Source organism: Sinohyriopsis cumingii, unplaced genomic scaffold, assembly GCF_028554795.1.
Source record: "Sinohyriopsis cumingii isolate HCF-2022 unplaced genomic scaffold, ASM2855479v2 utg000349l, whole genome shotgun sequence".
Classification (NCBI taxonomy): domain Eukaryota; kingdom Metazoa; phylum Mollusca; class Bivalvia; order Unionida; family Unionidae; genus Sinohyriopsis; species Sinohyriopsis cumingii.
Window position 1 is genome coordinate 1,218,644 of NW_028315889.1, and position 14,412 is coordinate 1,233,055.

The 14,412-nt window shown below is 40.0% G+C and overlaps 1 protein-coding gene across 1 annotated transcript; it reads right to left on the reverse strand.

Annotated features, from left to right (window-relative positions):
* Positions 1-4,414: 4,414 nt before the first annotated feature.
* On the reverse strand, positions 4,415-6,359 carry LOC149774310 (uncharacterized). The gene has a single exon (XM_089945402.1). The coding sequence runs from the start codon at positions 6,338-6,340 to the stop codon at positions 4,670-4,672; it is 1,671 nt and encodes a 556-aa protein (XP_089801528.1). The 5' UTR covers positions 6,341-6,359; the 3' UTR covers positions 4,415-4,669.
* Positions 6,360-14,412: the final 8,053 nt, after the last annotated feature.

Sequence of the window (14,412 nt, forward strand, 5' to 3'; positions counted from 1 at the left end):
TGTACACTGCTCACATGGTCATGCGCCTGTCTGTTTGAAATCTGTAATTTGTGCATATATTTATATGATATAGATGTTGGACAGTGCTGTAATGCTCTTAGAGTAAGACTAATATTACGTCATCTATGCCACACGTTTGGGACCATTTTAAAGGCAGGGCTGGGTATGAAGATACTGCTTTGCACATTATAACATGGTAAGTTTGACAGCTGCATAATGCTTGCCACAGCTTGAAAATTTAACATGTAAATTTGACTGCTTATTGATAACTTTAAAAAATACAAAGTTTTCTTTACAACCCATCCTAAATTTACTTATATTAGTTTATCGGTTGAAAGATGATTTTACTGTGTTATACTCAGTTTTGTAAAAATTATACATGCAAAAAGAAGATGAAAATATGTGAAACGAACATTTTTTCTCGCGTTGATTCATTTTTAAAAAATACTTTTTGCAATTTAATGTTTTAGTTCATTGTTCATTTAAAGGCTGGCACAATAAATACAATTAATTATCAGTATTTATCATTTCATTTTATTCGCCGATTTGATTTCTCTCTTTCTCGCAGAGAAAGATGGAGAAAGTCTGGCGTTGTTTATCAATATTCCCATCCGTAGCGTACCAATTAAATTTAAAGCACGGCATACATCTGATTAGCAAGAATTTAGAACTCGGTAAAAACCGGACTAGAAAGTCGCCGTCATACAATAAAACTAGCTAATCACGATGAGCTATATTATAGTTACTGCTTGTGCAGGAATTATAACCTCAAGCCGATCTGGCGTGACCTTCAACTGCCAATCAATGTGTGTCTTGTATAGTATTCGCACACCCTTCCTTTTTTTTGTTTTTGTTTTTTCTTGGGGTGGATGGGAGTTGTATCCCTCTACTGATTTTAAAAACGAAAAGCATCAGTAATATAAAAAGTTACAATACTTAGTCATTTTATTCATTGATTTCTAATTTCTAACCTGACTGTAGCCAAATGATTTCTAACATTGTCGACGTGTTAGCGTTTAAAAGCAAACAGATACTCCCGATTTAAACAAGCAAATAGTTCACTGTCCTTTTTTGCCCTCTAGAATAGTCCATTTCAATTATTTAAAACAAAATGTCGTCTGCATCCAATATTTGAAATGTCTATCTTTATATGATTGAGGCCTTACGCTTTTAAATCGTTGGGGTTGTATACAAACAGACGGAAGAGAGTGTGAATTCTATAGTCCAGAAACTGACTGTTTAAAAAAGATGACCATGTAACGGGATGGTATGAGAATAGCATAGAAGGTCAGAAAAACATATGAAAAGTACAACACTCTCTAAAATAGTGCAGCTACATTTCACATTATATAAGTAACACTAAATGTCTGAATTATCAAGAACACTGAAGAATATCTCTACTCAGATAACTGAAAAAAGTTCTATCCAAAGTTGCATGTAATGAAACGCAAGGCACGATTAATTCAATTTCGCAATTTTCCATCCTACTCAACAAATCCTGATGACATTACTTCACCACATTTCACATTGTATGTACACATAAAGCTCTCCAGTTTATGTGGCGGTCTCGGTGTAATTGATTTTCGAAAACTTCAGAGTTCCAAATTATCCTATAATTCCTAACAAAGAATGTAATGACTTAGAATGAAATGGTTGATCACTTTGGAACGCAGTTGTGTGTTTTGTCGTCTGCAATTTTAATCGAAGTCTTCGACTTAACGGTATATGTGTTGGTGGTCCATTTAGATCTATTAGCGTATTTCCGTACTAGAGAACCTCCAAAGACGTACATTTACATTCTTTACTGGTCTTTTCGAAAATTTCCTTAACAGAAGTACAGTTCTTTCGATGTTCCATTTGACTGTAAATAGTTAGAACTGGACGTGACATGGTGGAGTCCTCCGGTGTTTGCAAACTAGTCGTATTCCTTCGCAGAAAACCTTGGACGATTATGGTCTTTGATGTGCGGCAAAATTGATTTGTGTGGTTAATTAGTGTTTGTTCTTGTCTAATGTGACAACTTCAAATATCTAGAGCAGTAGTAAACTACAATAACGTAACTACGGTCAGCCCCCAAGTAATCAGTGACAACAAATTCCCATAGAATCGTACACCTTGTCGCTACTAGTGTCTTTTTTGCTGATTCTCCTTCCGATTTGTTGACAAATACCATATTTTGCCATATTACATTAATTTCGTAGGCGTTCATTCCCGACAAATGCATTACATCTCCTCATCTTCTTTTATTTTGTTTAAAATTTATTATTTTTTATTTCTTCTCATTGTTGTTTTCCCGTATGGTTAATGTGTTGTCTTTTAAGCATTTCCGTGAGTACTCCGGTATGACAGTCATTTCTATTCTGAGAATTAGTCCATCTACCTCTGAGAATTCATCTTTACAGTTTCAGCAGCATTTATGATGTGATCCCCATAATGGACCACTTCTTTAAAAATTTCCCTCTTATAAGCTTTAGCTCTTCAATTATTTGTTGCAAGTGTGCATCTGTAACCGGAATAACTGACAATGCAGCGAGACAGCTCATTATGCATGTTTTAAACTGTATTTGCTTGCTTATACGCTTTAGATAAAGTATCTCCCACAATTAACTATTTTTCTGGACGCTATACCAAGTCAAAACTGCTTTTACTGTCTTAGCAACATTTTTATAAGTCTTGGAGGTGCAGAAGATAGGTGTTCCTTGTCGGTTGACTGAGGGTTTGTTGTTGTTGTTGTTGTGGGGTTTAACGCCATTTTTCAGCACACGATTGGCTATGCATGGCGGCCAGTATTAATGGTGGAGGAAGAACCCGGGAAAACCCCGAGAAGAACCACCGACCCACGAGAAGCTACTGGCAAGCTTTCTCACATACCCACATTGGCCGAATCCTGGACTCGAACCCACGCAGACAGAGGTGAGATGGCAGTGATCCGTAACGGAGAGCGCTTTAGACCACTCGGCCACTCGGGGCCCCGACTGAGGGTTTGTGCACTGTGTTTAATTGTTTAAGTTCATATAGTACAGCTGTAAGTTCTTTCATCCATTGTGTGTATCTTGTTCCTATATTCTTCAGTGATCTTGATGCGAAAGCTAAAGATGATTTGCGTGATTTCGTTAGTACATTGGGTCTTGATTTCGAAGCATAACAACTCACAATTACCGGTTTCATGACGTCAAAAACATTCAAAACAGATGCTTTTGTCAGGTTTCATGGCGTCAAAAACATTCAAAACAGATGTTTTTTTTTCAGGTTTCATGACGTCAAAAACATTCAAAACAGATGTTTTTGTCAGGTTTTGTTTCAGCTCATTTAATGCTTTTTCTCGTGCGATTTTACAGTAAACTCATTTTCGCTTTTCATGTGTTATGACTGGTTCAGTCACATGTGACATCTTTAGGATAACTTTACGAAAGTAATGGATGGTGCACAGGAAGGATCTGGTATCTAGGTTAATGCCATTGCTGTTTCTTTATCAGGCCGTACACAATTTGATGTAAATTTATTTTCCACATAACTACTTCTTCAAGTCCATATAAACAGTTCTCACTGTTGTGTCATGCTGACCTTTTATGGTTTGGTTTCACTGCCAACTCCAGCCTATGGTAACGTTCTTCTTCAGAACTACGCCAAACAAGACTTGTCAAGAAGAAATTACTATCCATTTAGGAGCTGACTCTCTTCACTAAGGCGAACATGCTAGTAGATATAATTTACATCAAGCCTGGAAAATTTCGTAGGACCCAGTATTTCGTGAAGCTTAATTTTCTGTCGTAGAAGCTGATAATGCCAATACTTCATGGCTTCATTCGCGCTCTTGGATCGAAATATATGCGCAATGTTATAGAATTGGGGTTTTCAAGAACTACCAGTCAACATGTCTTTCCCCATGAGCATAGGTGAGAATGTTTACCTAAATAGCCTTTTTGCGGTTGTCGTAAACCGCAACTCGCTCATCCAAGTTTTCATTGCAGTTTCATCACATATTAAAAAGTCCTTTTTCAGTCAACAGTACTTTATCTCAAAGTAAAAAAATTTGATCATAAGATATAACTATGAAAATTAGATAGCAGAGCATTTTCCGCTAATGAGAGGTGAACTTATCATGAGGCTGAATCCTTTTCAATTCAAGAAGTAAAGTACATGTATTTCAATATTGAGACTGTGTTCAATTAAAGAAGTAAGGTACTTGTATTTCAATCGTGACGTTGAGTTCAATTCAAGAGGTGAGGTACGTGCATTTCAATTGCGAGGTTGAATTCAATTCAAGAAGTAAAGAATTTGTATTTCAATCCGGGCGTTGAGTTCAATTCAAGAGGAAAAGCACTTGTATTTCAATCGGGGGTTATGTTCAATTCAAGAGGTAAGGTACTTTTATTTCAATCGTGAGGATGAGTCCAATTCAAAAGGATAAGGTACTTGTATTCCAATTGTGAAGTTCAGTTCAGTTCAAGAGGTGAGGTACTTTTATTTCAATTGTGACGTTGAGTTCAATTCAAGAAGTTATTATAAGTACTTGTATTTCAATCGTGAGGCTGAGTGTATTTCAGGAAGTAGAATACATGTATTTCAATCAAGAGGTAAGGTACTTGCATTTCAAACAAAAACTGACCTATAGAAATCGTACGTTACACTAATGAACATGGACAGTATGCTTGTTAGACCTTGTATCCTACAATGTGGTCTCTTTCATCTCAACTTCAGCATCATCTAATGGTGATGTAGATCTGTTGTTAGAAATTCTGATCACAACATCAATTCGATTCGGTTCGGTTGGTGTAATTGCGTCTGTGTTCTTGGTCAAAGCACTATACGGGATATTTTTTTCATTATCTGTAGAAGACGTAATTTTGGTCCCATTCGTAAGTTCACCGACATTTTTGTGAATATTCACATTATCTCCCACTACAATGTCGTCAATTGGCCAGATCTGTTTGTACTTATCTAAAAGTTCGCTGAAGCAGATTTTAAAGTTCTTGTTCGATGTGTCAAGAGCGGGTGAAACATGGGTGCGGAACACGATGTTCATGAAAATCCATGGCAAGAATCCTCCTGCCAATGTGGCTAGAAGTTGATTGGTTGCTGATAAATGATACGTCTCGCTGAACGCCAGAACAATGACCAACACAAACAAGAGGAACACAACTATCATGCTAAACTCACCGCATGCGCGTAAGTAATTATGTAATAGTTCCCCGGGGCAGGAGTAATGCGGCATTTTGCAGGCATCGAAGAAAAACTTTCTGGGAACAAAGGGCATGTCATTTTTGCCAAGGAAAAGAACTAACCTGGATACTCTCCATCTCAGCTGACCTGGCTTTCTTTCGATCAGGGACACCGGATCTTCCAATGCTTTTGTGTCATCTGTTTTTACTCTAAAAGCTAGATTGCGTTGTTGATCTGCAGGTATATATGTAGCTTCTTCAAGATTTTCTTTGGAAAGTTCAAGCAAGAATGTAGTCAAAGCTTTGTTAAAACTCAGATATCGGTCCACTACGTGACTGAAACAGCTATTTGCATACCCAACCAAAATAAATATGAACGACAGATATGTCAGAGCTGTATCAGCATTGAGGATGATCCCCACTGACGTGTATACCGCCATTTCCACAAAAAATGAGACGATTTCGACCAGTAAGAAAATAATGAAATACAATGAGACCAAACATACGATGATAACAAGTAGCTGTAAGCATCGACCTTGCGTCGTCATCTTCTCTTGTTTATTTCTCTCCAACGTCACTGCCGTTGCGCTATCCCGCATGTACGTTTTATCTCTAGGTCTAATATTCTTCAGACATTTACACATTTTTCTGCAAAAAGGATGGTTCTTCAGCTTTGTGCTCCGAGGCAACAGGTACCCGATAAAATGAGCAAACATTCGTAATGTCAAATTGATGGTAGGGAATAGATAAAATGAAAGAATCAACAGCACGTAGGGCAAAGCAAAAATCCACATTATTATTCCCAAGAATATTCCCACAACTCCTAAAGAAGTGCATGGCTTGAGCAGCGTGGATATTGACCAACAAAATACGTCTGTAATGTTTCTTTCACGCATATCCCTGAAACACTTTCGAACAACAAGCAAGAAGTTTTGTTTTATACTCTTCTTCACAATTCCGTACAAAACATATTCAACTGATAACATGACGTATATTACAACAAATAAAATGTGTGATGGAGTCAAATACAGCGTAACGCTGCCTTGAAATGGAAATGATAGTCCTCTCCGCGAAGCAGCATCTTTTTGAGCGTTCATTTCCTCGTGCTCATACTGGTAATATAAATAAACCCTTACAATCCAGGGCGTGGGGAGAATCAGCATCACGATACACATCATTAACTTGTTCAGAAACTTGTGCCAGGGTATCCGCCTTGACCTTTGACACAGCGGACGTACGTCCGCATAACAGCATTTTTCCACAGCTGGACGCTCTCGAATTTTGCATCTTACGAACGAATCATAAAAGACTTAAGCAGACCAACATGTGCATTCTCTTCAGAAACCATGCGTTGTTCTTTGATTTCATTTTAATTTCAGGAATGCTCAAGTTATGCGCAATATTGGGTTTCAAAGCTTGCAAAGTTTGTTTAAATCGTATATATTTAAATCTGGACATGTCAGTGGTTACCCTAGCGTTGGGATATAACTCTGGCGTTTTAGTAACAAGTACATTTAGGCTGAGAGGTTTGCTTCCCAGACGATGAGTGTACGTACTAGCCACGTGTTTTACCCTGTACCAACTACCGGGAATAAATCTCGGGCTGGCAAGAATTACATAGAGCTTTAATAGAAAAATTATGGTGAATAATATATTCAACCATATGTCTTCGGTCAGATCATCGCACTGAATGGTACCGTCCGAGTTTCTATGGCAACATTTGTACATAAACTCGGCGACTCCGTTGTCGTCTATTATGTGGATGTTACAGATATTATCGCCGGCTTCATTTTTCTTCAAATTGTTTAAAAGTAACTCTCTAACAGCAATCTCGAACAATGACGCGTCCATTTTTTCAATGCAATTAGCAGAGGATTGGGTTAAGGATATGTCCATTTTATGGGTATTCAATGACAACGTTGAAAGAGACAAAATTTCATAGTTATGTCTTAGTAATAGCAATCCCTTACCTAGACGACCTCGTACTCGCACCCAGTGAGTAGGTTTATATATATTTCCTTGTTCCAAGTCCCGAGTGTTTCCACTCCATCCAGGAAAATTTATCTTAAAAACCAACACCTTTGTATTTCCTTCCATCTGCGAATCAATTTTGGCCGGTAGATCGTCGCTTTCTGTCATGAAAGTACAATTAATGCTTGACACGACGCTGGATTTTGAAGTCAAAGTAACGTTTTCTTTCGATTCAGTAGGTACATCATTATTCACCACGGTTAGGTTAGATACGGGTAGCCCAAAAATATTCATAATAAAGTAATTCCCCAGCATAAAACACAACAAAAACTGCATGTTTACACTTAAAATCACAGACCACTTCCTGTGTTCTGTCATTTTGCGGAAACTAAGTCTGGTTTTTGTAATAAATTCCTACTTAGCGCTCAGGTACAGACAGATTAGTTAATACAGGGCCCTTGTTATGGTAATTTTGACAGGTATAATTGTAGTATAAATACTGTCAGCGAAGTTTGCAGTGTCTATACGGGGAGAGGTGCAATGTATTGTTACCGAATCATGTCGAGGAAGTATTAAATTTACTTTAAAGAAATTTTTGATCGGAATCCTTTTCTAAGAAAACAAACAACATATCAGGGGATAAACATATACACATAACACACCTTTACTCTTTGGTTAGGTGGGGGGGGGAAGCATCTGTCTGATGCCCCCCCCCCCCCCAAAAAAGAGGAATTATTAAGAAGGTTAGATTACACCCTAGAGAAGCCTGGTCGTAGTGTGATGAGTGGCAGTGAACTGTACCAGTGTTTGTGATATAGTTGTTGTTGTTGGTATAACGCCATTAAAAGCCGGTATAATTCGTAGAGAAAGAACCCAAGAAAACCCAGGCAAGAACCACCGACCCACGGTACGATATTGGCAAGTTTTCTCACATACACACATTGGCCGTGTGCAAGACTCGAACTCACGCGAATAGCGTTGAGATGTCAGTGATCGGTAAAGGCAAACCCTTTAGACCATTCGGCCACCGGGGCCATGTGAGCATAGCAACCGCTTTAAAAGTACCGTTTTTACAGAGATACGTCAGTTGACTGAAGCAGTCTCTTTCTAAATCTAAGTGATGGGGAGTTTATAATATATTCTCCTCACGCTTGTATAGAACATTATTTTTCAAAATTGAAAGTAAATGAGGAAAATACGCATTGTTTACATTGTCTAAACATTGTCAGATTCATTGACCTCTCGTAAAACTGTAAGATATCGTAATGTTAATTTGCAAGAACACAAAATCGAACCAAAAGCGCATGTCAATTCTTCACAGAATATATTTTGTTTCGGAATATCATAACTGTAAACAAGAGTACCTCTTCATTAAATCACTGATCGTGAAAAATGCGTCGTTAAGAATGTAATTAGAAAATGCGGGATTCTCACTGGTAAAAAAGAATATATAAAACTTACAACGACAAGTGCAAACTAGTTTTTATGTAACCTAAGTGCTTCTCAAAGGTAATTACAAAATATGGACAAAAAATAATATACATAAAAGAAAGCGTTGAACTTACGAAAATGTATATGACTGTGTCTAATGAAAATATTGTTTGAAAATGTGAGCACTCGCGCCTAATTGGTTTGAATGCGGATGATAAAAATGGCACCATAGTTAGTATTAGCCTACAAATGCTTGAGCAATAGTATTAGTAAAAGACGTATTTACATGTTAGAGACAGCTCTGGTGGCCTAGTGGTTAGAGCATCAGCATCGGAAGTAGTGAATGGGGATACCGTAGCGTCAAGGGGACTTTAATGTTAAAATAGGAGGGTTATACCCTGGCATCTATGTAAATTTAACATGGGGAGCACAGAGTTTGTACGCTGGCGTCAAGGGGAATTTAACATGGGAATAGATCGTGGGACTGTCTGGCGTCAAGGGGAATTTAACATGGGAATAGATCGTGGGACTGTCTAGCGTCAAAGGGAATTTAACATGGGAATAGATCATGGGACTGTATAGCGTCAAGGGAAATTGAACAGGGTGGGACTGTATAGCGTCAAGGGAAATTGAACATTTTTTTAAATAAAAAAATAAATAAAATAAAAAAGGTAGGCAATGAAAAGTAATCTCTTTTCGAGATATAGGAGGGGCCCTGAAAAGGGCCTTTGGGTTTATGTTAACATAACCTACTGTTAACATAGAGGGCATCTTTGAGATGTTCTTCTTTTCCTTAAACTACGTCTGACTTCAGGACCGTACACTAACACCCTCTTTAGGCATCCTTCTCATCAACAGGCTTGTTTCTGTCCTATGGACAATAGTCCACTTGGATCGGACATACATCGGTATGTCCGTCCGGAACATCATCGATGAGATTAAAGTAGACGATTCAACTGTGGTCCACATGTTGGGGTGCCGAGAACAGGTGAAGGAATGCAGTAAACGGCGGTTCTTTATAGGAAGAGGAAGGATTGAAACGGATTGAGTTCATTGACCAATCCAAACACGCGTTACAAAATTCAGTCACCCTTTGTCCAATCCGAAGAAAGCAGTTCGTGACGTCGCATGTCCTATATAGAGGCACTAGCGTTTGCGCGCAGTCAATCCATGCGACACAGTGAGCATAAACATGGCGCAAACTCAGAAGACCGTGAATTGGGGTGCACCAGTCGTGGAGACTACCCAAGGGAACCCGGACTTACTTCCAGAAGAGGTAAATTGGGATTTTGTGGATTTTCTTTCGCAAGAATTTGTTCCGGAACCTTCGCCACCTTCTCCTTCATTACCGCACGTAGAGAATTTTAAACAGAGACAGAAAGAAGAATTGGAGAAATTTATACAACTGCAAAAGGAAGCGGAACAAGCTTTTCTCCTACAGCAACAGCAACAAGAAGAAGAGGTAAGAAAGAAACAACAAGAAGAAGCAGTAAAGAAACAAGAGGGTGAAAGTCAAACGGTCACGATACTGTTGGACATTTTAGCGGAGTTAAGAAGTCTGAAACAAATGTATCAGACTTCTTTATTACGACCGAAAAGAAAAAGACCTTCAAGAGCTAAACAACCCAACCCTGTGACAACACCTACCTTACCACCCTTAATTATTTCTACCAAATCATCATCATCGACAGTACGCAGTCCAGAAGTAGGAATTGGCCGTGGCAAAGGCTTAAGGCAGTTAAAGTTGATTGCTTCCTAAGTTTTGTTGTTTAAAACCCACCAAGACCCAAAGGCCCTTTTCAGGGCCACCCATGTCTCTCGAAAAGAAATAATATTTCAATTTCCCAACATCAGTTAAAACTCAAAACCCTTTTTTCCTTAGTGTACGTGTGAATGATTGAGTGCATGTGAGTGTAGATTCTTATTCTAAAAATAAAAACCAAGAGACACTTACGTTTTATAGACTGTTTATTCTGGTACAAATTTTACAATCCAAATCACAACACCACATAACATTTTAAATAGTCCATAATCTTCTTTTTCTTTTTCTTTCTTCACTCTCTCTTTTTTAAATGTCTTCATTTTCACAGCTTTTTCCTCCTCTTCATTCTCACTTTCTTCCCTTCTTTTGTCCTCCTGTTTCTGTTTCTTCACCTGTCTGCTTTCTTCCTCTTCTTTCTCTCCATCACTCCCCTATTCTTCTTGCTCCTGTTGTTTCTTATGGCAATCTGGAGACCAGTGTCCTTTTTCTTGACAATGATAACAGGTATCTTGACTTTTGTCTCTTTTAGCCCCTGTTTTGCTTTTCTGACGGTCTGGACACTGTGAAGACCAATGCTCTTTCTTCTGACAGATATAGCAAGTATCTTGACTTTTATCTCGATAGGAGGGTAAGTAGTCCCTCGGCTGGTCTGAAGAAAATTTTCGGATGACCCCTCGCAAAGCTCTGATGAAAAGGTCGATTTGTGTAGTATCGTCCATTGTTGTGCTCGGTTTGAGAGTGAAATGAATAGTGGAAGGACAAGACACACACCCTTTATATACGCTGGTCTGTCATGGCTATAAAGTAACCCATGGTGTTTAAACTTTAGTCATTTGAATTTTTGCAGTCAAGATGAAACGATCCAATTCATTCGAGAAGAAAGAAGAAGAAGAAATTAAGAGGCAGAAACGTGATCTATCGGCTCGTACCAGGGCTGAAGTCTTGGCACAAATTCATGCCAGTGATTTTGAAGAGGACATGAGTGAACCAGAATCCAAACCCAGAGAGTTTTCCTGTAAACAAAGCTCACCATCCTTAGTCAACCCTGAAAAGTACTATTCCATTCGAGAGACGGAAAAGCGTCCCTCTAGAAAATTTAGAACCACTGCTTACAAATACACGGTGAAGTTTAAAGATTTCAAGTCCGAAGTACCGTTAGAGAAAGCAGAAGGGTTCATCACCGAGATGTGGGATTCTTTGCTCACCACACTCAAACACCAATGTCAACCCAAAGAAGACGATCGCTTGAGACTTTCCATACAACATGACGGCTTGAAATCCCCTGTTTGGATCGAGTTTAGCAGCCCTGCAGAATTGACCGCTTCCAAAGTCATGGACAAGATTCAACACGTACACAATCGAATGACCAGTTTGACATCACCGATGGAGAAGCCACACTGGACATGACCCACGTCTCTCCTCCTCAAAGGACTGGACGCAGAAAAGTCTTATTGGTGAAAGGTCATCGCAGCATTAAGCGTAGCCTCGTCCAAATTCACAATTCTCAAGACCATATGTGATAGCCCGTGCCATCGTGGTGGGACGAACCTATGCCAACAAGAACGACACGGCAGAATGGAAAAGAACCTGGAAAACTATTCAACACTCCGACCGAGCCAAACAACGAAATGAAGCAGAACTCCTGTTACAACAAGCCGTACTGCCCAAAGACACTCTGTTGCATTCCTGAAATGCAAAAATTGCAAGATGTCATAGCTCCACGCAAGACCTTGAAAGTGCACCCTCAAGAAATGCGTGGGCCTCTGTTGTTTCAAGGCCAATACTTTAAGGACGGAAAATACATTCATGTCTATTATCACGAAGAACATTTCGATACCATTACCAGTATCACCGCATTTCTGGGATATGGTTATTACTGTGAGAAATGTGACTATGGTTATACCAATCGAGAGCAACACAAGCATTGTGGACCGAAATGTTCAGGTTGTTTGGCTTCTCAACTCTGTCTGAACGAAGGACAATAACGAGTTCATTTCCCTACTTGTCAGCTCACGTTTGTCAGTCCAGCCTGTTACCAACAACATTTGAAGACACAAGGTTCACAGAAGAAATGCGCTTGTCAACTCTTGAGATTGTACCTTACGTGTGGACAAGGCATATGTACCAATAGTGCCACGGCACACGTATGTCGAGGAAACAAAAAATGTCACATTTGTCACCGAATTGTGGACTTGGAACTTCAATGCTACATGCAAAAATACCAGCCCCAACAAGAGAAAGAGGATGATCACAAGAAGAAAGGCAATTTAATCTTTTTCGATTTCGAATGCATGCAGGAGACCGGCATTCACATTCCTAATTTCTGCGTGGCTCATCGAGAGTGCGAGAAGTGCATTCAAGAACCTATCTTCAGTCATTGCCCTCAGTGCAGTAAGATTCCTGGAGGGCGTGAAAAAATCTTTCGAGGACCGAACACGTTGGCCGATTTTGCCCGATGGGTCTTAGACCCCATCGACAAGACGTGGAGCCAAGAGGACATCAACGTTACGGAGATTGTCATCGTCATGCCACAGTCATGGCCCACAATTTCACAGGATACGATGGACAGTTTCTTCTCAGATACTATACGGAACATGGTACCGAGCGTCCTAAAGTCACTTTGAACGGGGCCAAAATTATTTTCATGCAAGTGGGACAAGTACAGTTTAAAGATTCGATGAGTTACTTGGCCATGCCTTTGAGCCGAATGCCTAAAACGTTTGGAATGACAGAAATGGCTAAAGGGTACTTTCCACACTTTTTCAATACGGAAGCCAATCAACATGCCGTTCTGCCCCATTTACCTGAGGCTAAAGACTACGACCCCAACAACATGCGTACCGAACAACGAGAAGCTTTCTACGCTTGGTACCAGGCCTATGCCTCGGACCCTTTCGACTTTCAGGAAGAAATGCTAAAGTATTGTCGTTCCGACGTGGACATTTTACGGCGTTGCTGTGGATAATTTCGAGAACTGTTCATGGAACACGGAGTGGTCGATCCTTTGAAAGAAGCTTGCACCATTGCCAAAGCATGTTCCTTAGTGTACCGACAACAATTCATGCCTGAAAACACAGTGGCTGTCATCAGTCCTCAATCAACCAACTATGTCAAACGTCAATACTCGGTCAAAGCCCTACGCTGGTTACATTACTTGTGCGACAAGGAAGACAAATGGATTCAGCATGCCCGCAACGGAGTGGACGAAAAGACCATCAAAACGCATTAGGTCGATGGCTGGGACTTAGAAAATCCCGAGATCGTGCACGAATTTAACGGTTGCTTATTTCACGGATGTCCCGTCTGTTACCCTGACCGTGGCACTAAAAATTAGTTTTTACATCGAACCATGGAAGACTTGTACCAGGCCACTTGTCAGCGACGCCTAAAGTTAGAACAGCAAGGATACCAAGTGGTGGAAATGTGGGAACACGAATACGATCACCGTTTGAAAATCGATCCCGAGTTCAAACGCATCGTGGAAAGTTACCAGTTCATGGACCCCCTGAACCCGAGGGATAGTTTGTACGGAGGAAGAACCAATGCCACCTGTTTGCTGTACCAAGCCGACGAAGAGAAAGGAGAAGAAATCAAATACTTGGACGTGTGTTCGCTGTATCCCTACGTGTGCAAATATTGTCGCTTTCCTGCAGGGCACCCGCAATTGTTAACGGAACACATCGAGCTGAAAAACATTCGACAATACGAAGGCTTGATCAAGTGCAAAGTTTTGCCTCCCACCGACTTGTATCATCCCGTGTTACCTCACCATTATCAAGACAAACTGATGTTTCCATTGTGCCGTACTTGTGCCGAAACGTGCAAGCAAGATCAACCTTGCCAGCACACCCAGGAAGAACGCGCCTTGACGGGGACGTGGGTTAGCGTAGAATTGTTCAAAGCTCTGGACATGGGATACCAACTGTTAGAAGTGTACGAAATTTGTCACTTTCCCAAGACACAACAATACCACAAGGGTGACCTCACTCAGAAAGGCATTTTCGCCGACTACCTGGATGCTTTTTTGAAACTGAAACAAGAAGCCAGTGGCTATCCTTCCTGGTGTCACACTCCCGAAGACGAAAA